The following is a 25,198-nucleotide window of genomic DNA, read 5'->3' as shown; positions in this document are numbered from 1 at the left end:
CCATTAAAGTCATTAGAGAGGAACAGTCACTTGCAGGACGTGAGTCATTTCACCATGAAACAGCTGCTATACTGCTAGTGGCTAAGGCTGGGTGAGGCACAGTCCACCCAGTAAGACTGCAGGTATATTACTAAATTCCCCCACACCACATTTTCCCTCAGAGTAAAATATGACTAGTGCTTCCCACCTTCTCCCCCATGTTTTCTGAACCTTCATCTGTATCGGTTAGAAGAAATTTTGTTGGATGTGTATCTGAGTAGCAGTAGGAAAGTGACCACACATTCCAGTTGAGTCTTTCATGAAAAATAGATCAGAATGTCTTCCTTAAATAGAATGTTGATAAAACAAAGAAACCGTATACTGGAGGTGCCCTTTACTTCCACAAAAAATCAACTGCACCCATTACTACTAGCAGGAATGAGACATAAAAAAAAGGCTATGTTGTGTCAAGACACGTGACACATCCCAGCAAAATATCGTATTGTTGCTTTTTATTGCTAAAAATAACAGCTTTCAAACCAAAATAATTTGCTTTAGTAGCAATTACAATATGAAAATCTTAACAGCACCCTCTGTGCAGAGATTTTTATTTTTTAAAAAGAAGGTAATCTGACAACCAGTATATTTCACCTGAGAGGTCTACAGTGGGAGTTGAAATCACCAATATCATGCCTGGAAGTTGTTATAAATATTGTGAATAAGTTGCTCGACTGTGACGGTTCTAAAAACTTCCAGTACATTACGATATGTTAGCTCTACTGAGTCTGTCATTCTCTTTGGCAAAGTAAACAGGGTTTTGTGGTTTACAGTATTCTAGAAAATCACTGTTCAGTCTTCCATTTCTACATGCAGTCCCCATTGTTCCTGGAATCGCAGCAGATACATTTCTTGGTCCTGAGATGATTCTTCAGATACCTGTTTCTCATACAGTCTGGACAAAATTCCCTCTTTGTTAGGGCCATCACACTTAAATACTCCTTTACACACCTCATTTTCAACACTGAACAAAGTAGGAATATACAATCTGCCAGTGTTTGGGTCCCAATCCACCAGTACGGTCTGTTCACTCTCTTTCTCTGTGATGCCGTGTGCTATTTTTCCTAGCCGATGGTAAGATGTGTGCCCAGATTTTTCATCATGCAAGTCCACCAGGTTGATACGGCCCTTACCCAGCAATTCATCCACTGTGTCAGCCATCTTCAGCTTAAGTTCCTCTAATTCCTGTCCCGAAGAAGGGTCTGTTGCCCTCACCTCCAGTTGGGGGCAATATGCCTTTCCTGTTTTAATGTTAACTAAGTTTCCCAAAGCAGTCTGTGGCTCACCTAGTCCCCCAGGCGTCGATGTCTTCTCTTTCAGACTGAGTTCTTCTAGGCTTTGGCCAGGACTGAAGTCATCAGCCCTTACACCAAGTTCATACTCTACACTCCCTCCGTTTTTTTGTCTCATAGTATTCTTCATTCCAGGCTGGTCATTCTTCGTTCCAGTTTTATCCCCCTCAGCTAAAATGTCCTCTTCTTGTGAAATCTCTTCATGAGAAATATCCAGCAAGTATTTTGCTTCTGGCACTTCTTTTAGAGACACATCTCTCCCTTCAGCGCCACTGTAAACAGTATAATAACGGGGGCTTTTCATTTCTGATGGATGAATGGATTCCTGAGATGGTTTGGACTCATCCACATTAACTGTGATAAGGTTGACCACTATTTTTTCACAAGGTATAAAAACCTTTTCCTTGCATTTATCAGTATAGTGCCATACCTGGAAAGCAAAAAGTATTTTGATTAAAGTATAATAAAAATACCATATTGCTTCCTCTTACACTATTGTCTGTTTTTAAAAGATAAAGCTGTCTTAGACCATATTAGGAGCAAATAATTCAGTTTAGGTTAAAAGGAAGTTCATCATGTATACCTCTAAAAGTGTGAAAATGCTTCACTTTTATTGTTCTATCAGAAGTAAAAGTATATTATGATCAGCTCTGATTTCCTCGTTCTCATCTTCTCCATGCCAAAATAATGGTTAGAACAATTCTGTCAAAATTCCAGTTGTTTCCACCAGCACAAAATCAAGTGGCTTTGAGAAAACATCAGAACTGCACTTGGGTCACAGACTACAGAAATCTATTCCACTCTCGTTAACCAGCAAAGAGGAAGTGCAGTCAAAACCACATCCCACAAGCACATTGGTTACCATGCTAAGGTGAGACTTACAGAGGATTAAATAATATTAAGTTTCCTGTCAGAGAAGGAAAATATAGCGGTATACAGAACCTGCACTGTGCATTTGGTCGCAGGCTGGATTTATGACTGCAATAAATCATCTAGTTAAATAAACAGCAGAATACGATCTTTTTGAAATGACTAGTATTTCTAGCAGATAGAAGCACTGTACAGCAGACAGTAAAAGAAAATGCAATTGAATAACAGCCACGAGAAGCTGCACTTCAACGTTTCAAACTTGAATGGAAAACTGAGACCACTGATCTACGTAGTCTGAAAGACTCCCCGGGTCAGAAGTGCCAGACCAAACCAAACTGCTTATTCCACCTTCCTCTGACCACAAGGGATGGCTGTGTGGAATAGTCTGTGGATTGGGAGAAGCGAAAACCATCACTAAAACAACAGTTCTGTATTCATTTGTTATCTTCATTCAGTTCATCTTAAGAGGTGTGGAAATAAGATTGAAGCTTTCAAGCTGGACATAAAGTTCATTGAAAGCAAAAAAATCCCAACAAAACTCCCAAAAGACCCACAAAAACAACACAATGCTTATAAGAGAAAAGTCTCCTGGAATTGGAGTTTAGTCTGCTCTCAAGTGGGAATTTTTCTGGCTGTGGACCTCTGTCCTTCTAGCTTTCCAAACTATGGTCAACTGATATCTCTCCCTGCCATGTCCTGTACCCCAGGACAAAGCTGGCACCTTGTCAGTTGCAGGTGTCTCAGTGCATGTCTGAATACACTGCAGCAGCAGCTGCTCTGCTCCTTCCTTCTGACCCCTTCATGAAGCAGTCAGTCCCTCTGAGAACACTTCTATCACCTCTGCTGCACTGGATTTCTTTAGAAAGATCAAAGTGTTGAAACTACCTCCCTTATACCTCCCACCACACCATGTCTTGCAGACTGGATTAACATCAGTGCTCATCGATTTCACATTTGTGATTGAGCAACTTGTTTACAGACAGCTGTAAGAAAATTTCACTGGGCTTATGGGACGGAAACAGATAACATTTCTTAGACTTCATGTGTTCCTTCCAAAATTTAACCAACTATACAGAACGGTTCTAAGAAATTTGCAAACCCTTTTACATAGAAAGTGTCTTTGGTCAGTATAAATAACAGAATTCACTTGTTGCTATATTTACTGGATGCAAAGAAACAGAGTCCAGTACATGAAAGAACTCTTGAAATTCAGATTAAATAACCTCTCTGTGCTAAAACCTTCTCAAACACATGGGAAAGTCTGGCAACACCTTCTAATAATTCAAGACAATATCAAGGTGATTCTGCACTGCTGAATTATTTCCTCTTCTAGTTTCTGATTTCAACTTCTTGTTCACTAAATCTCTTCTGTGCTTCTTTCTGGACACATTTGAGGAGTGCTGACTTCCTACAGAACCTGTCTCAGTTCATCTCAGACCCCGTTTGTGGCACTGAATCTTCCCAAGCAAACAGATCTATTCCAATCTTCATTACCCTTGGTCATCTTTTCATATCTAGTCACAGTTGCTAATTGGAGTTATTCCTCTGTTTTAACTGACCAGAGTGGCAACCAGAGATTTCATTTGCAGTTAGCCTTGGTTTCCTCCTGGAAAATGTACAACTCTGCTGTGAGATCCAAAGCTGGCAGCATCATCCAGCAACAAAGAATACATACCAGGCTTGTTGGATGCTTCTGTTTGCTGACATGAATGTACCTGTGCACACAGCAGCATGCCACTGAAGTAAAAAGGACAGCTAGCACAATAGGCAGAATGTATCCAAATACAACTGTTATAGTCTCATCTGTTGTTTTATCTGTTAACAAAGCAAAAGTTTTTGTTGTACTGCTTAACTTTATAATGTATTCAGACAATAACATACACATTTACCATATTGCTTTTTGGACATGGGATGCAAGCATTTTAAATAAAACAGGAGTTTACAGGAAATTGGGGGGAAAAAAAAGAGCTACAGAACAATCTTTTATTATTTTAGTCTACGTTATAAATTAAACTGTAAAAAAGTAAAAAAAAAAAAAACAACCTGTAAAAAGAAGTAACAATCCCTCCCTCTTGCTCTCCTGTTGCTAGTTTCTACCCCCCTCATATTGTCCCAGCTCTGTCACTTCCAAGCATTATTCAAGGAGAAAAAATAAGATCTCATTCATTGAGACTCAAGGAATGCAGAGCCTTTTCTTCAGAGGTACTGTCTTATGTTTCAGTCAGTATGTCCCAACTATGTTTTAAAGTCAAAGATAATTTCAACAGCGTGAATGTACAGAAGGGGAATAGACATAAAAAATCAGAAACTCATTCACCATTTTTTCTAACTTTGTAATTTGCCAGCTTACACATACCTTTCAAAGTAGAAATGCAGTGCTCTTTAGAAAACCCACTGTGTAGAAGTGGCGTAGTGACATGGATCTGCGCGCTGACACAGTAAGCTGTTCCAGGTTCTAACCAGGGCACAACCAAGGTGCTGTTGCTGATGGAGAAGAACCACTAGAAGATACATATAAAAAGAGTCTGTCTTTCCTCTTTAATTCCTCACTTCCAGAAAGGTAAAAATTTTATAGATAAAATTTGTCACAAGAACACATTTTTGGAAACAAATAATAATACTTCAATAACCACCAGCTGTATCCTTTTTTTTCCTAATGCAATGAAAACTCAAGTTCTTTATTATGTCACATAATCTCTGAATATTTCCTCTTCCATTCAATCGTCCTTCTACTACTATTGAACAACGTCATGGTTTATATGAAGTAGAAACACGTATCATCACCAGCCCACGTTCTCATGCTGATGTTGCAGTAGAGATAAAATACCACACTAGCCCCTTCCTGATGTGTAGGCACATGAAAGGCACGTGATACAGGTTCTGAAAAATCTTTCAAATTTGGATGTTCTGATAAAGGTAGGAGCCTTAAAATAATAGTTTTTATGTAGGTCTTGGAGTCCAGAGTAAAGTAACTGCTCTTTGTCAAGCTAATGCTAGTCTTAGCATGTTAATACAGCCTTTGACAGAGAAGGACTGTTTTGTTGTATAGACCTTTCTCCTCTTTTCTGGAAATTCAGACATTTGCTAGGCAGGTGTTATGTCTGGAGGACAGGAGCAGAAGAATAGATATTTTTGTGAATAATCACTAAATGCCTCCTTATCTACTGTGTTTATGGTGAAAATTACTCCTTTATGGAATTTAAATCTGGAGAGAGATGAATGAAGACTTTCAGATGTGGTGGCAAAGGATGCACTTTGTTGTGCTGTGGGGTGAGCCTGACTGGTTGGGGAGCAACTCTGCTGAAGACGGCTGGAATAGGCAGCAAGCTGAACATAAACCAGCAACGTGCCCTTGCAGCAAAGGAGGTCAACAGCATCCTGGGCTGTGTCAAAAGGAGAGGATCCAATAGGTGTTGATAAGGGATTATGCCCCTTCACTCAGTGCTCATCAGACCACATCTAGAGTAGTGCAGCCAGTTCTGGTCCACCTGACACAGAAAGATGGACAGTGATCCTACAGTTCCTGTCATGTTATGAGCCCTATTTCAGATCTTGCTGTTACAAAGCACAGTGCACAGACTTAATAGGCAAAGTTCTATAGCATTCTCAGAGCTTACTCGTTTCTTTGTCTTTTTCTTGAGCACAGACACGTTGTATTGCAGGCCAGGATATACTTGAAGCAGAGATACAGATTCTCCGTCAGCACTTCTTCTCCACTTCTCAGGAACAGTCAGTGTGATTGAAATAGATTTCTCAGTAGAAGACACATTTACCATGGGTGGGCCAATTTTAGCTAGGAAAATAAAAACTGATCAGAACTAGTTACATGAATCAGAAGATTTGACTGTGCAACTTCTTAAAGGGGATGATATTAAATTTTTGTAATATTTTGGGTAGTCTAAATAGAACCTTGAACAATTTATTTATACTGATATAAAATGATTTTCCACATAAATAACAGAAACTTCATAGTAAGAAGCTGAACACTGACTTGGAATTTTGCCTAGGAAGTCCTGTGACTTTGCAGAATGTACAACATTGAAACTCAATTGGCTAAAACAAGCTAAATTACCAGTATATCATCAGATTATCTGGTACAGATAAGGGATATGGTGCTTTAAAGTATGATTACTGTTTGGTTTAATAGGGCCTTTTCAAAATCAGAGCTCTTTATAAAGTATATGTGCCATGCCTTTCTTTATTCCTTTGAGTAAAGATTTATGACTGCATAAAACAGTATTCAGTATAACAGTTTCTAATACATAAGTTTAACATACATATATCCAGATTACAATGAATTCAATTACTGCTGCCAGCAGCATAAATCTCAAACAGCAGCAGAAATATCTAAGCTTACATTAAAATTAAAATATCGCATGCTATGAAGATGCACTCTGAGCACACAGTATTAACCAAGGCCATAAACACCTGGCTTTGTGATTAGCTTTCCTTACTGTCTGTAAGAGGGTTAAATCGTGTTGTCTCTATCCAGTTAGAGCACTTCCCATTTAGGAAGGCTTTAACACTCGCGTAGTATTGCTCTTCATGGTCAGCAGTCTCACTGGAGAGGTCACACCATGTTCTATTGATATTCCTGCATTCTGGCTTCCTAATCCATTTGCCATCACCATATCTGTGTTGAAAGAGAAAGAGAAGGGAGCTGTACAAATGAAAAATAAACCAGTGTAGGTCCTATTCAAAAACAGCAGTGGGTAACTGGGATGTTAATAATACTAACTCAAGTCCACTTTCGCTTACATGGATCTCTCAACTTCAGTCTCCACAGCTTTGGTTTAAACTCCGAACACATGAAAACTGAGTCAGAGTAACTATTTATGTAATGACAAAATGTTCTGTAGAATGGCCAGTGGCTTTTTCTGCTGTGTAGAGATGTGTGCTAAGCTGTCGGTCACTTTTTTTTCTTGTTTAAAATAAAGACTCCATCTGTAATATGATGCATTTCAAAATCGTTCTTGTTGAAGCAGAGGCATAAACACACTACAATAATGCTTCAGTACTGATCTTAAGCACTAGCAGAAGAAATCCAAGTTTCCTTTGAAAATTTCTGCCTGGATTTTCTCTAACTAGAGATACAGATGAGTATTTCTGTATTACACGTGAAAGATGGCCCATAACTATGACTACAGACTCTCCTGTGGACCAGCTGACCTGCAGTCAGCACAGCTAACACTCTGAGTTTTTTGCCTTCTATATGGTTATTGTTCCATTTCTTTATAGTCAAGAAATCTTGCCTTTCCTAGGGATGTGGACTATGTTACTCCTCTGCTAGCACAGATGGCAAGATCTGATAAACGAGGTTGCAGACTCTAACTGCAAAAGCAACTCCTTGTTTTTTTTTTTAAGTAATCAGTACAAGTTGCAGGAAACTTCTGGAGATCTAAATTTGTTTTAGTGTCATGAAAAAACTACTAGACTGAGGGAAGAGTATGTAGCAGAGGATAAGACTAGTAGCATGATAACATCCATGACAACAGAGCTACACCTATTTATAAGTTAAATTTCCTGTACTGCTCTTAAGATGACCTAGTGCTTTCTTGATGGCAATGAAGGAAATGGATTCTGGTCTTCACTCACGTTCCTTGATGTCCTACAAAGGGTCAAGCTCTGTTTCTGATCACGTTACTTGGTTGTCTGTATTACTTGGTAACTTCATTAGATTGACTCCCAAACTGGAGAGGCTTTGGGGATTGAAATAAACCTGTGGCTGTTGAGTCTGTTAGAATACACTGATGAAACAGTGTTTGCTCACAATATTCCTTTAGATGCTACATCCTCAGATCCATTCAAATATGTACAGAACACAATTATGATGCCAATTCACATACATAAGGAACTGCTCGTTCCTTAGCTTCATTTCTGCGGAATGCCCTGAGAGCTTCAGGTTATTTCCTACACTGCTTCATAGGAAGACTTTCCTCATAGTTATTTTTAACTGGATATGAAGTAAGCTGTACCAGAAGTAAAAGTTAAAAACTATATTACTTACATCTAAGCTATGCTTTAGTTCTTCTTTTTTTTTTTTACTTTTTAGCAGCCCTATCTTGCATAAAGATTTTTTTTCAATTTAAGATGCAAAAAAAAAAAAAAAAAAAAAAAAAAGCAGTGAAGGATACAATAAAGAAGCCAACTTACACTGAATATTTCACATTGTAGAGTACTCCATCTCCTGTACCTTCTGGTGCTAACCAGTGGAGGACATTCTTCATGTTGGTAGATTCAAAATGAACATTCCTAGGGTTGGGCAAAGAACAATACAACTCTCCTGAGAAAGAAAATAAGAAAGGAACAATATACACTAAGAATCTGCAAATACATATGCTTTGAAGTTAACCAAACAGGAGCTTATTTTTTAAATAAGCCATAAACTGCTACGTATTGCCTTTATTTTTGATGAAGTCAAAAAGCGAACACTTACAGGTATGTCATTCATCTAAATTACTGTTCCTTGAACCGTCTTTTGAAATAAATGAGCAAAGCAAGCAAGTCCGAGGACTCTTCAGAGCCCAGTTTCCTATGTTCACATTGCTAAATTACTTGCAAAGCAGAGGACTTTGGGGCTGGGGCAGAATCCCAACCTTCAAGCTGTGAGCCAATCCCCAGCAACTCTCAGCAGCCCTGAGATCAACCCTGAAGCTGCAGCTGCTGGGGAGCAGCTTCTTGTTACGAGTGGCCATGAGAGCATAATAGGGAAGAGAAAAAGTGAATCTGTGGTCTTTCAGGACTTTTCAGAACCCTCTTCCTCCAGGGATGCAATTTGAATTATTAAAGTATCAAAAAGTGACAAAGAAAGGAGGAAATACAACACATTAACATGAACAGCGGGAACCTATCTGAATGAACGGACCTGGACCTTTGTTGTCTCCTTAAGCAGACCTTATTATATTTTTTTGGTGGTATATTTCACTCTTACTAAAATGTTCATTCACTTGTATGAATTGCATTTAACATACCATGTGTAACACCTAGCTGCTTTTGTAAGTAAAAATCACCATCATTTTCCTGGTTAACTTACTCATTTCTAGTTGTCTTTGAAACAATCAGAAAAAGCTATTCTGTAAACTGACATGTTGGAAATCCTGGATTTTCCAAGCCTCTGTTTGTATATTAACATTCAAAAGAAACTCCAGTATATGCCTGCATCTCTGTCTACAGCTTTCCATAAGCCTATTTATGGAGAGTGTTTCTAATGTTGCTCTCTTTTATTCCCTAGCACTTAGCTGGTATTTGGTGACTTTCAATTTCTTTTTTCTTTTCTTTTTTTTTCCTGGAGAATGAGTCTTGTTGTCAAGCACAGTCCTTCGGGCAAGGTTACTTATTTACCAATGGTATGTAGAAAGTCCCCTTTCCTTGAACACTTGGACATAGAAATGCCCAATGACTGTAATCTCACAAGGGCTCAAATTACAGGCTCAGTTAATGAAATCAAAAAGTTTGAGATGCCAGAGGATGTGATAGCAGCAGAAAGAGGCTGCCAAGAAGGTGTCTGCATTTGCTTTACTCTAACATTTTCTTCTAAGTGGGAGATAACCTAGAAAATAAAGTTTTACTTTCCACCAAAATAAATGTCCTCCACAGTCCCTCTGCTCTAGGTGAAATGATTCCAAATGCAAGTATGAAGCTGCCCAATAAACATCCTCAAGTTGGCAACATTTGTTTAGTGGAGAAACAATTAATTAATTACTTAATTAACGTGCATGCTAGTAAGAAGAACAAACCAAAATCAGTATTACATGGATTGCAAGAAATCATCCATGCATCAAATTTCATCATTTGCAGCAAATCCCTGCATTAACGTTTATGAGACTGCAGGGAAGCCATCAACTGCACAGCCTGGAGACGGGGACAAGAAGGAAAAAAAACAGAAGTGACACAGCCCTGACCAAGTCCTGTAGAAGGCAACTGGGAAATCTATGTAGAGAGAAGGGGAAGTACTGAAGCACAAATGAACATTCTGTTGCAATTCCCAAACAGGAGGATATAGAAAATGGATTTATTTCTTAGGTTGAGGGGGACCAAAGCCATAAAAAGCTTCTCATTAAAGAACACTGAGGAGAAACCTAAAAGACCAACAAGGAGAGAATTAAGAATAAAATAAAGCACATACTGAAGGGTCTGAAAACCTCCAGAGCCAAGATTAAAAAATCCCAACCTAGCAGCAGAAGAGGAAGAGAGATGTCTCTGGTAACTCAGACTCTCTGAGGGACGCGTCTGCTTTGCATTAATTACAAGCAACAGGGCCAGTGAGCACTGCCCTGCAATGGTTAGGTTCTCTCTCTGGTTAGGATGGACCAATGCAGATGCCTCTCCCTCCCTGCCCTCGAGACAGCAGCCATGCTGATCAGCCCCCATCTCTGCTTCTTTGGCAGCTAACGTACCAGAGATAGACGTTGTCAGGGAGCTGGGGCAACACTGCAAATCTTTACATTACGGGACAGTTTATCCTCCATGTCATCCATGAACAAGGAAAAGAAGAAAGGGAGTTCAGTTTCAGGTTGAAAGAAGTCACCAGCAGCAATGCCTGATGGGCAGAAGAGGACACACAAGGCGAACTGTCTGGGAGGGCTCTGGATGTTTCAAAGGGCAGATTAGGGTACTGTCTGCCAGGCAACACTGAGCTGGTTCTGCCTAGGGGTAGCGGGACAGATGGGATCTTAAGGTCACTGCCAGCCCTGTTTTGATAAGCCTCATAAAAATTAGCCAGTGTTACATCCGTGTCAAGTAGAGGACAGTGGAAACCTTCCCTGTCAGCTCACATTTCACACTTCTTTTCCTTTAAAGTTTTATAAAATATGTGGTGCTGATGGGGCTAATGCATGGTCAGCGAATAGAACCAGCCAGCTCATCACAAACGAAGCAAATCACTTCCACTGGTTTTCTGAATGGTTTTGCATACCTGCACCTTTTGACATTTGCCCAACCTTGAAGAAAAACATTTATATCCCTTAAGCACATTTTAAAGTAGCAGGAGTCGTGAGCTTACCTGTTACACTAAAATATTTTAAAACTAGTAACATAAATGTGTGTTTTTTTAATTGTTTCTTCTTTTTTTTTTTTTTCTTTTTAATTTCTCTCTGCCTGGCGTGGTTTCTGATGTGGTAACTGAAGTTTCAAAACAGAAACACTGACTGCAGTGGATGAGCCAATCTCAGCCAGCAGAACCCACAGGCTGTATCTTTACAAGATCTAAAGCATTATCACACTGCAGGCACACTCCGATTTGCCCCAAGTTCAATGTGATTTGGGAGGCAGAGGGACAGAGACCGTTAACTTTCCATCAGCTGCTACGGCAGAGATTTACTTTCTGTATGTGTTTTTTTGTCGCTTTGGTAGATGCATCTGTTTGCCCTGCAAAGAAACCACGCCTGTTTTTTATTCCTCAATTCTACATCTTGAAAACAGGAATAGAACTGCCATACTCCACTATTTCTATGAGAAGAGCTAAGAAAGAACTCCCTCATATCTCCATGATGCTCAGTAATATCAGGAGGCATGTGCAAAAAATAGAGTGTAGACATAGCTTGCATCTCCCAACGTTATCAGCTGCTTATTTCAGTATCTCATCTCTAAACAAAATATAACCCACCATACTCCAATTTTCTTTCCATTAACAGATTAATAGCATGGATGTCACGTGAATTATTTTCAGTTTACAGTGGCCTACATGAGAGCACAAATCAGTCACGCAATGTGCTTTTCTAGGTTCAGTCTGTCTCATAGACAGTCTGCAATGGCTGTCATCACTTTCCAGTATAATGAAATAATTTCCTTTATTTATTTCTTGCACGTAAAAAAAAAACCCGGAGCTCTTATTACCGTGTTTGGAAATACTGTAAATCAAATCTTGAGCAACGGTGTTCATCATATCTTTGTAATTCTTTGCACACCTGGACTGGAAAGAATGTAGTAATATAGGCTTGTAAACTTTACTACCACACTGAAGAGCCAAGTCCTGATCTTAGAGTACGCTATGGCGAGACTCTTCAAAACAGATATGACTTAGCCTGAAAACACCTTCACATGTGAGCGAAAAAGCCCACTGACGTCAGTGAGACTATTCACATGAGTAAAAGACTTCACAGCAGGTGCCTCATCCTCTCTTTGTGAAAGTGCCTGTTGGGTTGAAAAATGTGGTCGGTTTTAAGTGCATGCAGCTCACCGCCATGTACGTGCCTTGCTCAAGTTGTTACTGCTCAAACCTTGGTTTTGGGTACAGCCACATCTATCTGTACACACCTGAATATATATGTGCACGCACCTATACAAATATAAGCACATCTAATTTCCACTTATAACTATTATCTGCTCAGTGTGTCTGCTTTTTGTCCGTACAGAGGCAGCGCTGCCTAATTCAGTGATAAATGTCTGTGTTTAATGTCAGTGTTGCAGGACAAATACAGCTGCAGCTGCCTCAGCTCTCTCACTGTGAACACATTTGTTAACATGTGTCTTGATTTAGACAACCTAGCAGCTGCAAAGTATAAAAATACATAAATACAAAAAAATAGATTTTTTTCCTAAAGTTATAGGATGGGGAGAAGACAAACATCCACTGAAAACTGAGCTTTTGCCACAGAAACGTGTCCTGTGTCAGTACTGGTGTTGACTGTGCTGCTCTCAAGCCAAATGATCACCTGGTGTATTTTACTGTGTCATGACTATAAGGATTGCTGTCCCACCAAATTTTCCAACAAAATAAAATGACATAGAAAGCCACAGCATTTCTCTAGGCAACTATTCGATGTAATTTAAGACAGTGAGAGATGTGGAAAGAATTAAAACAGAAAGGAGAGTCTTGCTTGAACACAGCTTTTTCCAATACCTATGGCAGTAAAAAGCAAGTGCTCCTCCCTTATCAATTGCCTCTAAATAAATGAAGAACTCCTCTTCTGACAATGACAGAGAAGACTTTGGCTTCAATTGCTCTTGCATTTTCTTATGCAAAAGTGGCCCTTGGGACCACCTCTGATGGTAGCGGCTCCTTTGCCCCAGGCGCTGAGATTAAGGGCAGCGCAGTGGACACTCACTCCCCATGCCTTGTGATTTGCAGCTGCCACTTCAGGGCCACTGATCTAATTCAACTTGCACATCTTCACAAGGGATCAGACGTTCAGAGATGCCAAGTTCCTGATTCACCTTTTCCACTGGCATCAGAACCACCAGTGAAATACCAAGCAAAGTAGGAGCAGTTTAACACACTGGATGTTCACTCCTGGCTGTACTGTAACACACTGCCCTGTCTTTCTGTTCAGCTATGGGTGACTTCCACCAAATTCTTGTGCAGTCTTGCTTGTTCCTTCTCTGTTGCTGGATTCATACTCTTTATTTCTTCCTCCAGCTCATCTGCTTAGATGAATACGTTGTTGTCAATGAAAAATGTTGCCTCAAACACGTGCAAGTATATTATAAAAATGGCTGTACTCAGAACAAGTGTCTGCTGACATAATGTTCAGTAGCATTTGCTAGCAGAGGGCTGTGACTGCCTTTTCTGGCACATCTATGGTCTGAAGCAAGCTGGCACTGGTCATGCAGGATTGCGAGGGAGTGCATGAAATAGTAAACAGGGGAACTGAGCCAAAACGGGAGATCAGAAGTTGCAGAGAGGAAGGGAAACCCCACAGAGCCAGGAATACACGTTAGCAAATGTCATTGCCTGATATTAGTCATCTTTACAACAATTAAAAGAGATGAGTTAACTTTTTTTTTTTTTTTTCTCTTTAACAACGTCAGCCTGAAACATTTCCTGTGCTGATTCTTATGAGCTCTTTTCTGGAATTCAACAGATTGGATAGTGAGGAGGTGGAGGCAGGCAGTAGTCACTGGAGCATCCCTGCCTTTCTCTTGGTGGGCTGCTGGAGCTCTGGGACTTCTGCACATGAAGTTGGGCTAGTGAAGCCCTTTTACTTCATTGGTGGTGGGAACTGGGGGAGGATTGTGGAGGTGATTTCCTGTTGTAATCCTAACAGTGCTGGAGAAGCAACCACGGAGCAAACTCTTGGCCTCCCAGAGGAGGAGTCAGGCCCACCAGTCACAACCTCTTCATAAGGGGTATGTGGAAAAGGGAGAGAAAGATGGGGACTGAAACAGTGTCATTGGACTAAATGAAAATGAGATGGCGGAGCAGACAGAAAGGCACAAGTAATGACAGAAGAGGTGGGAAAATGTGAGTGACAAGACCTGGGTGTGTGGGTTTGTTTGTGAAGAGATTAGGGAAGCTGCCATTGGAATCAGGTGAAACTGAGGAGATCATCTGGGGAAGGAGTGAGGGTAGGATGAAGAGAGGGTGCCAATGCATGGTGTGGCCTGCCTTGCCACGTTCCCTACCTCTGTGTGAAACACTATGTTTATTTCTCCACACCACATCCTAGAGACCCAAGTGCTTTTCTTCCCACCACTTTGAAAGTTTGCAAGTACAAAGGTAGAGCTCATACTACCTAACCATGTCTTACTGCAAAAATATGTCCCTGATGCAGTCAAATAGGAGAAAGTTATTGTAGGTATGTTTTCTATTAATTTTAAGTGATCAATATTGGCGTGAAACAAGTTGACAGAAAGTCTAGAATTACTCATAACCCCGTTACGACTCTGAGAGTCGTCACCCATCGGGGGTATGTGGGTTTTTTCTTCTTCTTACAAAAATGAAAAATACCTCAATGATATTTTGTTAACTTTGAAATGCAGAAGTACTTTTCTGTCGAGAATAACTAAGTTAATTTTAAAAGCTCATTGCTGCCACAATATTTGCTTTTCAAAACAGATGTTTTGAAATTATATAATATTAAAAATAGCCAAACTGCCTGATGTTTGAGGATTTTCTTTTCTCCTGAGAACATCTTTAGCATTATTAATTTACTGCTTCTTAGACCAACTACAACCCAGCAGCCAAGAAAATGAGTGCTTAATTCAAATATTTCTGACATCTTACATTTTTCAAAATATGCAAGGGCTAAGTAAATGTCTTTTGGAAAAGAAATGGTGTAAAACTGCTGCTGCATCAGAGTTATCAGCTGAATTCTGACACAATGTGTTGCGGACCAATCCTAACGTACCCTTTCATGATATATATATACATGTTTTTACATAAACTGAGCCACCATTTAGTGCTTATATCTATGAGACAGCAGCTGTTCATTTAGAATAGCTAAGATTTTATTTATTGCCTAAAAGCTGTTGCTCCTTGCTCTCCAACCTACTAACACCTTGCCCAGACAAGAGGTTTTGTTTTTCTTGAAAATCTGAATTAGTGAAAATGTTGTCTTCTGAATCCATGTTTTCCCCTAGACAAGAGATTGAGTGTGATGTCAGTGGAAGAAAAGCCCTCACATCTGAGGGAAAGCTAGCTCTAAAAGGCTGAACACTTCCTTCTGCATCAGAGAGCTGAGAGGCAGGACTAACGCACCCAGCATGCTGCAGAACCTCATCTCTTGTGCCTTTGGGAAGCTACTGCTTGTAGAGAACTCCTAAGAACGGAAGGTTACCTGGGGCATCTGCCCATTTCTGCTAATCTCCTTTGAGGTACACTCTGGTGTGTTTCCAGGCACTGTATGACTGTTCAGAGTGCTTCCACAGTAAGTTCAGATGTGAACAAGACAGTGTCATTTAATAATAGGTATCGTATTATTTTTAGTATCTTTCCTGGACTTCACAAGGTCTTTTTGTTAAAACCACCAGACGTGATTTTCTGCCTCATTTACCCCGTCTGCAGGTCCAAAGTGACTTCGCTGTACAGAGGAAGTCATTCAGTGTAATCACCTACTTCTTTCACAGCTTAGGAAAGACTGCCTCAGAAATACTATTCAAGGTGGCAACACACAGCTGGATCCAAGGGACAGTGTTTCATCTCTGAAGTTCAGTAGAACAGCATACACGTGTATGTTGTTCCTGCCCATGGACTGTGCTGAGGGAGAAGTTTGCCGTCAGTCATGTTTGACTACTACAGGTTGATTTACACCTGAGGAATTACACAGCTCTACTTCTGTCTGTCTGCTACCTTCTCACAATGTGAAAAAGCTGCCAGCAATTACACGTGTCTCGGCCTTCTCCAGGCACACTTTTAGTGTTTCTGAGCCACATCCTGTACATTACTATTCTGATTTAGTACACCCTAACAGCAGGATATTGATATATCTCCAGAAAGCACAAGGAAAACCAAAAACCAAACAACATGAAATAATATTAGCCTCGCTGCTCTCTCCAGCCTTATGAGACTACTATGAAATAAAGTAACTCCTTTCACCACACAGCTTCTGAGCATGGAGTGTGATTAAGCTGAAATACATAAATCTGGGTAACCTCTTTCCCTCTCCTCAAGCAACATTCTTTTTGTGACTCTTTTTGGACACGTTCATATTTCCATCATAGAAAAGGAAGTGAAAAATGGGAAGCTGAATAACAGCTTAGCTGCCATCTGAGATGTAACTCAAAACGTTGGGCAATGGAGACTATGGTACTTCTCCTCTCCCTTCCTTCACCTTAAAATACTCTTTAAGTTAGCCAGCCAGCCAGGAAAAAGAAAACAACAGATGAATACAGTCCCCTTCAGTCATCTATTTTCCACGAGAAAGAGGCAGAGCTTATTTAATCTCTTTATATGTAAACTGCCCTATGCCTCCGGTCCCACATCCCATTGCCATGTCTTTCTGCTACATCTACTTCAATTGTACTCTTCAAGATATGATGAGCAGTGGACAAAACCTCCGTAAGCTACTAGTACACAAAGAATAAAGCACAAACAGATGTGCGGCTTAAACACAGCTTTCTAATGAAAAGTCATTTTTATCTAAAGATAGACTTGATTTCCAAAATTCAGGCTTTTACAAACCTCAACTTCTTAAACAAAGATCTTGTTCGGGTTATAAAGGATGACCTCAGCTATTAATCTTATAGTTGTAGACAATCAACACCAAATCTTGGAGAGAAATCAATCTGCAGAAATCAATTTGTACAAGCCACAACTACATAAACAAACATAAACCACACCACACACATACACATGACTTGAGTAAGACTAACCACTTGCTTGTCTTGGAATTAAAAATACAAAAGCTGCTGGAGAACAACTGTGAAGGAAGGATAAGATTATAAGCTAGTGAGGTGAACCTGAATGGTAACACTGGGAACTGCAAAACATATATAAGTTTTAGGCTTTAATCCCAATTTCCCAACAGCATTCAAATTTCTCTATGGGATGAACTACCTACTCTCACTATTTACATCCCAAATTAACAAGCAATAGGAATTTGACAAGTTGTGGAAATTCTAAGCAGAGCTAACCCTTAGGGCACAGACCGTGGCATTATCTGAAACAGCCTGACCAGAGGCAGTAGGTTACAGGTGAGAACATAAGGGTAAGTCTTTCGAAGGTATGATCATGACACTCCTTCAGATATTGTAGTTTGCCTTCAACCAACATACCCTTTTAGTTATTGCTGTGTTACATTTGTTCTTCTCTCCTTCATGCTGCAGTAATTCAGAAATAACAGAAAGAACACAAAAATAACACAAAAATTCTTTCTGCAGAACACAAAGCTCAGTCTTCCCATATAATTCCACTATTAGTAGTGACGCTTCACAGCACAAAGACATCACAGACCACATCCACAGGGCAATCAGCCTATGTATAGCACTCATGCTGCATGCCATTTATATGAAATATCTGACACTTCAGTCTGCTTTTTAATACTTCATCTGTTATGTAGACACAGCCAAAACTGTCTTTGGCTTTGGCTAAGGCTATGTCTAAATAACAGATGAGCCTTTTCTCAGATCAAAAATATATGTTAGATCACCTTGTGTCAGTACATAAACATCTCTGCACCACTGAACTTTGAGATCAGCTTTTCTTTTCTGCCCTTCCTTCAAAAATTCAGATTTGGTGCACACCTTCTCAGTGATTTACTGCGGGTAGGTGAGGAGGAAAAGGAGCGGATTATTGGTGCTGGAACATTGCCTGCCTTCTGGATGGCTTTAACAGGATAAAATACAATGCTTGGACAGAAACAAGATCCCGGATCTCAAGCTCCATGGCTCAACTGCAGGGCCCATACTGTGCTCCCGTCCTTTTAGTTTGTATTTCCCAGCATAAGTCCTTTATAAAAAGAGATGTTTTGTATGTTTCAGCACTCTAGTGACTGTGAAAGAAAACAAATCTGCTTAAAGGGATGACTGCTTCTCAAAATGCAGACACAGTTATTGGTAAAAATAAATACATGCCATGATAAAGTGGAAGAAAAGAGAAGTAAATTGAACTAGATGTGTCAGTGCAGACCAAGTAATTTACGCAATGATTAGAGAACATTAAAAGGGGGAAGCTTTCAAGATCCTACAGTAAGAAAAGTAATTGGTACAGCCACCTACCAACTCAATTGCATCTACAGCTATGTCTACATTGGCGAATAAAGCAAGCCAGTACAAGTAGATTTCTTACACAGAAATATCAATATTGAAAGAAAGAATCTTTTCTACACTTATTCCATTATTTTTTCCTTTTGAGATTGTACTAGCTGTACTCGCATTAGATGGACTCATGGAACACACCTTCCAGGTCAGCTTCATCCAAAAGAAATCCAATGCCAAGAATGCTTCCCAATATGGACAAAAGCAGAGTAAGTGCAGAGAATGAGAGATCTTCTTCAAAATCACATGCCTCATCTGAATGAAAATACCAAACATGCCTGAAGTTCAGCACAACATTTCTGTTTTTACAGTACAGAATAAGTATATATCTACAAAATAGATTTAATGGTTTCTCTAACTATAGAAAAACATGGTTAAGAAAACCTCAACTAGAAGCATGTGGAATGATTTAAGATGAAGTTTGGTAAATTCTTAGAATGACATTCTGTTGCTTTCAAGAATCACGATGTTCCTTCCCCAACCTTGTGAGCTGCTTGAAAAACTTGTGTAAAGAGAAACTGCCACATTTCCTGATCCTGTTAATTAAACAATGGATTTTCCTTTGTTTTTAATTTCATTTTCCATGTTGCATTTTCCAGGCTTATGCATTAGTACTACAGTACAGATTTTTAGCAGTGAATGAAGCACTAACTTATAAAAACCCAATGAAGTGCAATGGTAAGTGCGTACCGCAAAGGGAGAACCACCTGTGAGGTAGGCGCACAGCCCCAGACAGCAGTACCTTAGCCTTCAGAGACCTGGAGAACAGCTAACGTACACCAGTAAGGGTAGGATTGTACCCAGTAACACACCATAAAAGACTTTCTGCTTGTTTGCAGTGGTCCAGTAAGTTAACAATTGCTGTTACAGAGTTTGGAGATGAACTAAATAGCAGACTCCCAGAGGACATGCACAGTAGAGACTCTGTGAGATGCAGGAACCTGAGTCTGTGAAGTGCTGCTTTCAGACTGCTTGCCACAACACCTGGCCCCTGTGTGATCTGCTCCTAGAACGGCACCAGACCCAGCCTTGGACAGCTCTGGTATTTGCAGGATTGCCTCTGCTGGTGACTGGCAACCCAGGTTTGTTCTGTTGGAGGAAAAGACCCAAAGGAGACTGATGTACCTATAACCTCACTGCTGAGAGAGAGCAGGAGAGCTGCTATGATGGGTCAGCACCTCACATATTTTTTTTTCTGTTATTTGCAAAATCCTGACAGGATGTATTAAAACAACTTTTACTGTCTTGCACACCAAGAGAAGAGGTCTAGCTAAAACTCAGGACTATGCAAGAAATTTTCCTCCTCCCTTGTAAAGCTACTACTCAAAGCCAACTCATCCCCCTTGACATTTTTCTAACCCTCCTCTGGAAGTTACACAAATTTTCCAAACACTTGACCCAGTGCTCAGCAGACCCCAACAAGAAAAGCACAGCACGGTCAGCTGCCTGAAAGGAAACTGGCCTTATGGGAGGAACACTTGGGTGCGTGTCCCTGAGAGCCAAAGAACTGATGCATAACAGAAGTTTGTCAAATAAGCTAACTGAAACTGTCCTCAGCATTGCTCAAGAGCAGCTGGGGTGAAGAATACCCTTAATACAGCCCAGCTCTCATCAGATCTGGAAGCTTTGCCGTGAATTTAGATGGGAGAAGACCATCCTCACACATTTAGCTTTGGCAGTAACATTTGCAGCAGACAGCCAGAGCACAAAGACAGCGTGAGTTTCTCAGAAGCTCTGCTAATCTCTGCAATGCCTTGCACTGTATATACTGGATGGATATAACAAAGAAATCCCGCGAGATGCTTCTGGCAGCAACAGGGCCCTACCACAGGCATACATTCAGCAGCTTAGGCGTAGAAACTCATTCTCACCTGGTGACATCTCTGCTTCTGCCCAAGTCCTTGCTAACCAGACTGCTCACCCACCCATTCCAGCCGCCACCTCTCCTGCTCCCTGTGCTGCTCTGACCCGGGCTGCCACGGGGGCACCGCTCTACTCTGCTGGGAGACACAGCCAGAGCTGGCATGCAGAGCAGAACTCTGCCAAAACTCAGCGTGTCCCGTGCTGTAACCTGTCTCCTACTGCTCAGGTGGGACCCTGAGGGCTGGTGGCTGTCAAGCACAAAGGAACATACTAGAAGTATTAGGGGAATTGACGCAAAGTATAGAACAAGAAGTACTCCAAGAGCATGCTGCCCAATTACAACTGAAAGTAAATAAACGTTTAGAAAACACGCAGTTGTAAAACCTAATTCCAGCACAGTCACAGAGAAGATGAAGCAGCCTTAAAGAAGCACAAGGCACTCTTCTCCCACGTAAATATTAGAGGGCAGAAATATGGAAATTGAACCGATGCAAAGTGCTAAAAAAAAAAAACCAACAAACCCACAAAACAAGAATGGCCGAACCCATCGCATCGCATAGCATCTCATCTCATCCCGTCTCACCTGTGTGCGCCGCGGGGGGCGGCGGCAGGAGCAGCGGCAGGAGCAGCGACAGCCAAACCGCCCCCCGCCGCGGCTGGCAGGTGCCCATGGGTCACATCTCCCGGCCAGGACGCACGGAGCTCCCGCACCGCCACCGCGCAGGAGCCGGGGCAGGAGCCGGGCGGGGCGCCGAGGGCCGGGGCGGGGCTGAAGGGAGCCGTGTTGCTTCTTCGGGAGCTGTGGTTCGGCGGAGTGCTTCCAGCTCGTTACCTGACGGCTTTCGGGACCCGCTGTCCGCCCAGCGGTTCTGTTCTCCTCCTGCCTGCCCCAGCTGTGCTTTGCTACTAGGGTGAAAACTTTGCTACTAGGGTCCACTTTGCTTGCTAGGGTGAAAGACGTATCTGAGTCTTTCACCGTAGCCTTCTCCCTCCCTGCCATTTCCTCTCAGGCTTTTCTGCCTAAAAGGAAGATCTTGCAAGCAAGGTCTGTGAGACTTGTAAGCCGATGTGGAGCCAGCGCCTTCATGTCACTGCAATGCCTGGCTGCCACATACCAAGATGCTTTGGATAGGGGCCGGCATGTGTAGTGTTGCATAGAATGAGAGACAGTGTCTAGAAGTGGATGTCTCACCTGTGTGAGAATGGACTTCAGTTTGTGCAAGTCAGGCAGTAAACAGATGCATGAGTTTCGAGCATTTCAGGGCTCCAGCATGTAGCAATGTCTGGGATGCAGGAGTCTGGGCAGCGATCACAGCAGGAGCTGTGCATAGTTGGTAGAAGAATATTAGAAATGAAGAAGTGCACGTGGTAAACTCGTGGTGATTGTTACTGTAGTAAGGGCTTCTGACGGACTCTTGCTGTTCCCGTATGGTGTGCAGTGGTTCCCAGGTCCAGTCAGCTGTCTCTGCAGTTCTACATCTCGTCCCAGCATCTCCTGTGGGTTTGCCATCTGCTATAGAAATGGAGCATTGGTGCCCTTGTGCAGATACATAGGCCCACTACGTGGGTGTGAAGTTAGAAAAACAAGTCTCAGGGCTGGTTCCACAGAGTACAAGCCTTGGTTGCACGGCTAGTCATCCTGCTTGCTCTCAGACTGAAGCACACATGCAGTAGTAATAGGTCCTATAGCAAGTTCAGATATCTGAAGCTCAGTGTCTCTCCTGTCAATGAATTTTTGGCCAGTTTTTTTTTTTTTTTTTTGGTTTTTTTTTTTTTTTTGAGGGAAAGACATACTTTGATGAAAGGTCACATTCTGTTTTCTAACTGGAAATTTTGTCACATTCCATTGAAATTCCTTGAATTGTTACAGCTAAAAGTTGTTGGCATTTAAAACAGAAGTAGGAAGAAGAGGTGCTTTTCTTATGGTGCTTTTCCCCTGCCCTTATTCCTGGAACTGTCCCAGCTGGCTTGGCTTAAGCCTGAGGAAGCCTTCAGCTGAGCTTCTAGTGTGGACAATTTGTCACAAGGGCTAAAGTCTGTCAATATGATACAGACTGAAACTAGCCCTTCAGATTCACCGTCTCCACTTCTGTTTTATTTTACACAAATACATGTTGTTTATCTTTGCTTCCAGACAGAGTTTGGCACTACCCATAGCCCTGCCATCACCTCGGGCTGCCTCTAGCACACACGGCTGTGGTGCATTGCTTTCAATTGCATGAGAATGGAAGAGTTAGATAATAATATTGATGTAACAGCTACCAGTTGAGCAACACGAGAGGCACAAACGGGGAGGTGGAAGGATAAAATGGGCACAGAAATGCTTAAAACGGAGACAAAGTCCAAAGAAAGCAAAGCTTGGTGCAGAGAAAGGTGGTGGTAAAGCAAGGATATGAGGTGCAGTTGCACAAAGTAACAAGGAAGTTGAGAGCAATACTTGTGGTTTTTTTTCCATGCTAATAGTGCATTATTGAGTTGCCAGTGGGAAGAGGCGCTGACAGAAAAGCAGGCCGAAGAGACAGGCAGTGCTTGCAGCTGTGAAAATCAGGCTCTTGCCCTCAGCCTGCCCACCTGTGGGGCAGAGGCCTGCAGCTGGCAGCCAGTAGATGTCAGCCCGGCCTCCAGCACACGCAGGCCATCCCTGCTGTATGGTCTTGTGAAACACAGCTGTTAGGTCAGGCTCTGGGCCTATGGGGGAATTCTCTGAAAGCTGAACCAGTCCAGTAGAGGGTTTTGAAATATGAAGGCAGGGACTTTGGGTTGCATGATGGGGCAGAAGGACAATGCAGTCCTGTTAACAGCAGAAGCTGCCATGAGCATTTGTGCCCTCAGCTTCAGAGGGTTTAGCACAGTATAATCAAGGAAGGATTAAGCGGGGCAGCTTCCTGCTTGAATCCTTTTCCATTAAATAGGACTTGCATGTAGTTTAGCTTGGACATATCCCAACCTAGACGCCATCAACACATCTTGGAGAGGGAAATGTGTGCTTGTTAGTATGGAAAATATTTTCCCAGACTGTATGGGAACTGTTGAGTTACGGCCTGAACCACTGATTGATCATCTGGGGAGAAGACCCAGTCAGCCCTAGGAGCACAGATGAAGGCAATTCACCTGTGTGACCGGAAGGGGTGGAGCCTGGCTGCATCTCTCTTAGACCTTATTTAAGACCTGACTGCCCCTGGGGAAGGATCTCTTCCAGGAGATCCCTCCTTGGTGAAGCTTTCTCCTGTGAACCTGGACTCTTCTGATATGGATGAGCAATCTTCATCCCTTCCTTTATAGCAACTTTTTATTGTACCAATTCTCCTGTTATCACACCTCTGTTGTAACACCCTTCCCATCGTATTGATCTGTCCAATTGCTACACAGACATTTTCCAGTCATTTGCAAATTCGTATTTCCTGAAGGTGTGTATTCAGAACAGTAAGGAACTTAGAAGGATGTTGCAGCCCCCCTTGGGGTGTTGGCTGCAGGAACAGTCGTGCAGAGAGAGAGACTTAAATGAGTGTCAGTTCATGTGTCATTCACTTAAATGAGTGTCATGCAGTTATGCAGAGCACAACATTGAGTAGCTCCTCCTGCCTGAGCTGTGCTGGTAACTGGAAGAGATGCTTTCCATGTAAGGGTGGCAAGAACAGGGTATAAACTTGTGTGCATCACTGGTTTCTTTGTTTTTGTAGTCCAGCCAGCTTCTTTCAGTAACCTAACCTGGAGATTTAATTAGAGGTCACAGTGGATCTGTCACAGATAACAATCTGAAGCTTTTTCACTGACCCATTGCCTGACGTGGACAGAGCACAGATATGAGTGACTGATGATACCCAAGTCCACCAGGCACGAGATACGGCACAGCTCCTTTGCAAGGCTGTCTGGGCTGGACTCAGCCTAGCAGTGCTCTGGGGCCCAAACAGCTGGTTGGTAGTACTTCAGGACATGAGAGCAATGTGAAAGAACTTCTTCCTCTATGAGTTGTGCTGAAATTACTGAAAAGATGCACAGTAGTCTATAACGAGTACGCTGGTTGCTTTGAGACTTTCAAGGTGAGGCTGGATCAGGCCTTGGGCTACCTGATCTAGCTGTGGATGTCCCTGTTCACTGTAGGGGAGCTGGACTATGTGATCTTTAAAGGTCCTTTACAACTCTAAGGATGCTATGATTATATGGTTCTGTTCTTTTTTTTTTTTTTTTAATCTCTGTATCTTTCAAGGAGCAGAGGAAAGTGAAAGATCTAGTCATCTCCACTTCTGAATATTTTTTACCTTTCTACTCCCTTCTTTACAGATTTAATTTTTCATTTTTATTTTACTTTCCTGCAAATAAAATACTGCTCTGATTGTTCAAGATTTTGACAATACTCAGGTTCCAAGCCCCTAATAAGATTTGTTTCTATTTTAATTTTCTTCCACTTCAACTCACTTCCCCCCCCCCCCCCCCCCCCTAAAATAGAGGGTATATGTAACAAATTCTTAGTAGATCTTAACTAACTTTAGTGGGACAGTTTCCTTCATTTACATCACTGCAAGTTGGCATTAGCCCTTAACTTCTGCAGATTTACTTTAGATTCATTATATGAGAGAGTGCTTAAAAGCAGAATTTAACTTCTATCCGTAGTGGGTGAAAGACTGAGTTGATTGACTACTTTGCTCCTTTTTCTAGAACAGTAGTTCAGGAAGTGAAATTATTTATACAGTGGGAAAGGTCAGAAGTCTACTTAGGATTGTGTA

General features: G+C 41.5%; 1 protein-coding gene across 4 annotated transcripts; it reads right to left on the bottom strand.

The window, feature by feature from the left end:
• Positions 1-474: 474 nt before the first annotated feature.
• IL20RA (interleukin 20 receptor subunit alpha) lies at positions 475-21,219 on the bottom strand. 4 transcript variants are annotated; one of them, XM_419723.7, is made up of 7 exons: positions 21,058-21,219; positions 8,352-8,481; positions 6,653-6,831; positions 5,816-5,991; positions 4,555-4,699; positions 3,874-4,013; positions 475-1,758 (listed from the first exon to the last, which is right to left on the bottom strand). In XM_419723.7, the coding sequence occupies exons 1-7, from the start codon at positions 21,143-21,145 to the stop codon at positions 829-831; spliced, it is 1,788 nt and encodes a 595-aa protein (XP_419723.2). In that variant the 5' UTR covers positions 21,146-21,219; the 3' UTR covers positions 475-828. The 4 variants fall into 4 exon arrangements, with proteins under 4 accessions (XP_419723.2, XP_015139671.2, XP_046795073.1 ...); XM_015284185.4 differs by having other exon boundaries at positions 8,352-8,450; XM_046939117.1 differs by lacking the exon at positions 21,058-21,219 and adding an exon at positions 8,635-20,576.
• Positions 21,220-25,198: the final 3,979 nt, after the last annotated feature.

Source organism: Gallus gallus, chromosome 3 (genome assembly GCF_016699485.2).
Source record: "Gallus gallus isolate bGalGal1 chromosome 3, bGalGal1.mat.broiler.GRCg7b, whole genome shotgun sequence".
NCBI classification, from domain to species: Eukaryota; Metazoa; Chordata; class Aves; order Galliformes; family Phasianidae; genus Gallus; species Gallus gallus.
The sequence above is the reverse complement of the archived record's forward strand: the minus strand, read 5'-3'. Positions and strand labels throughout refer to the sequence as shown.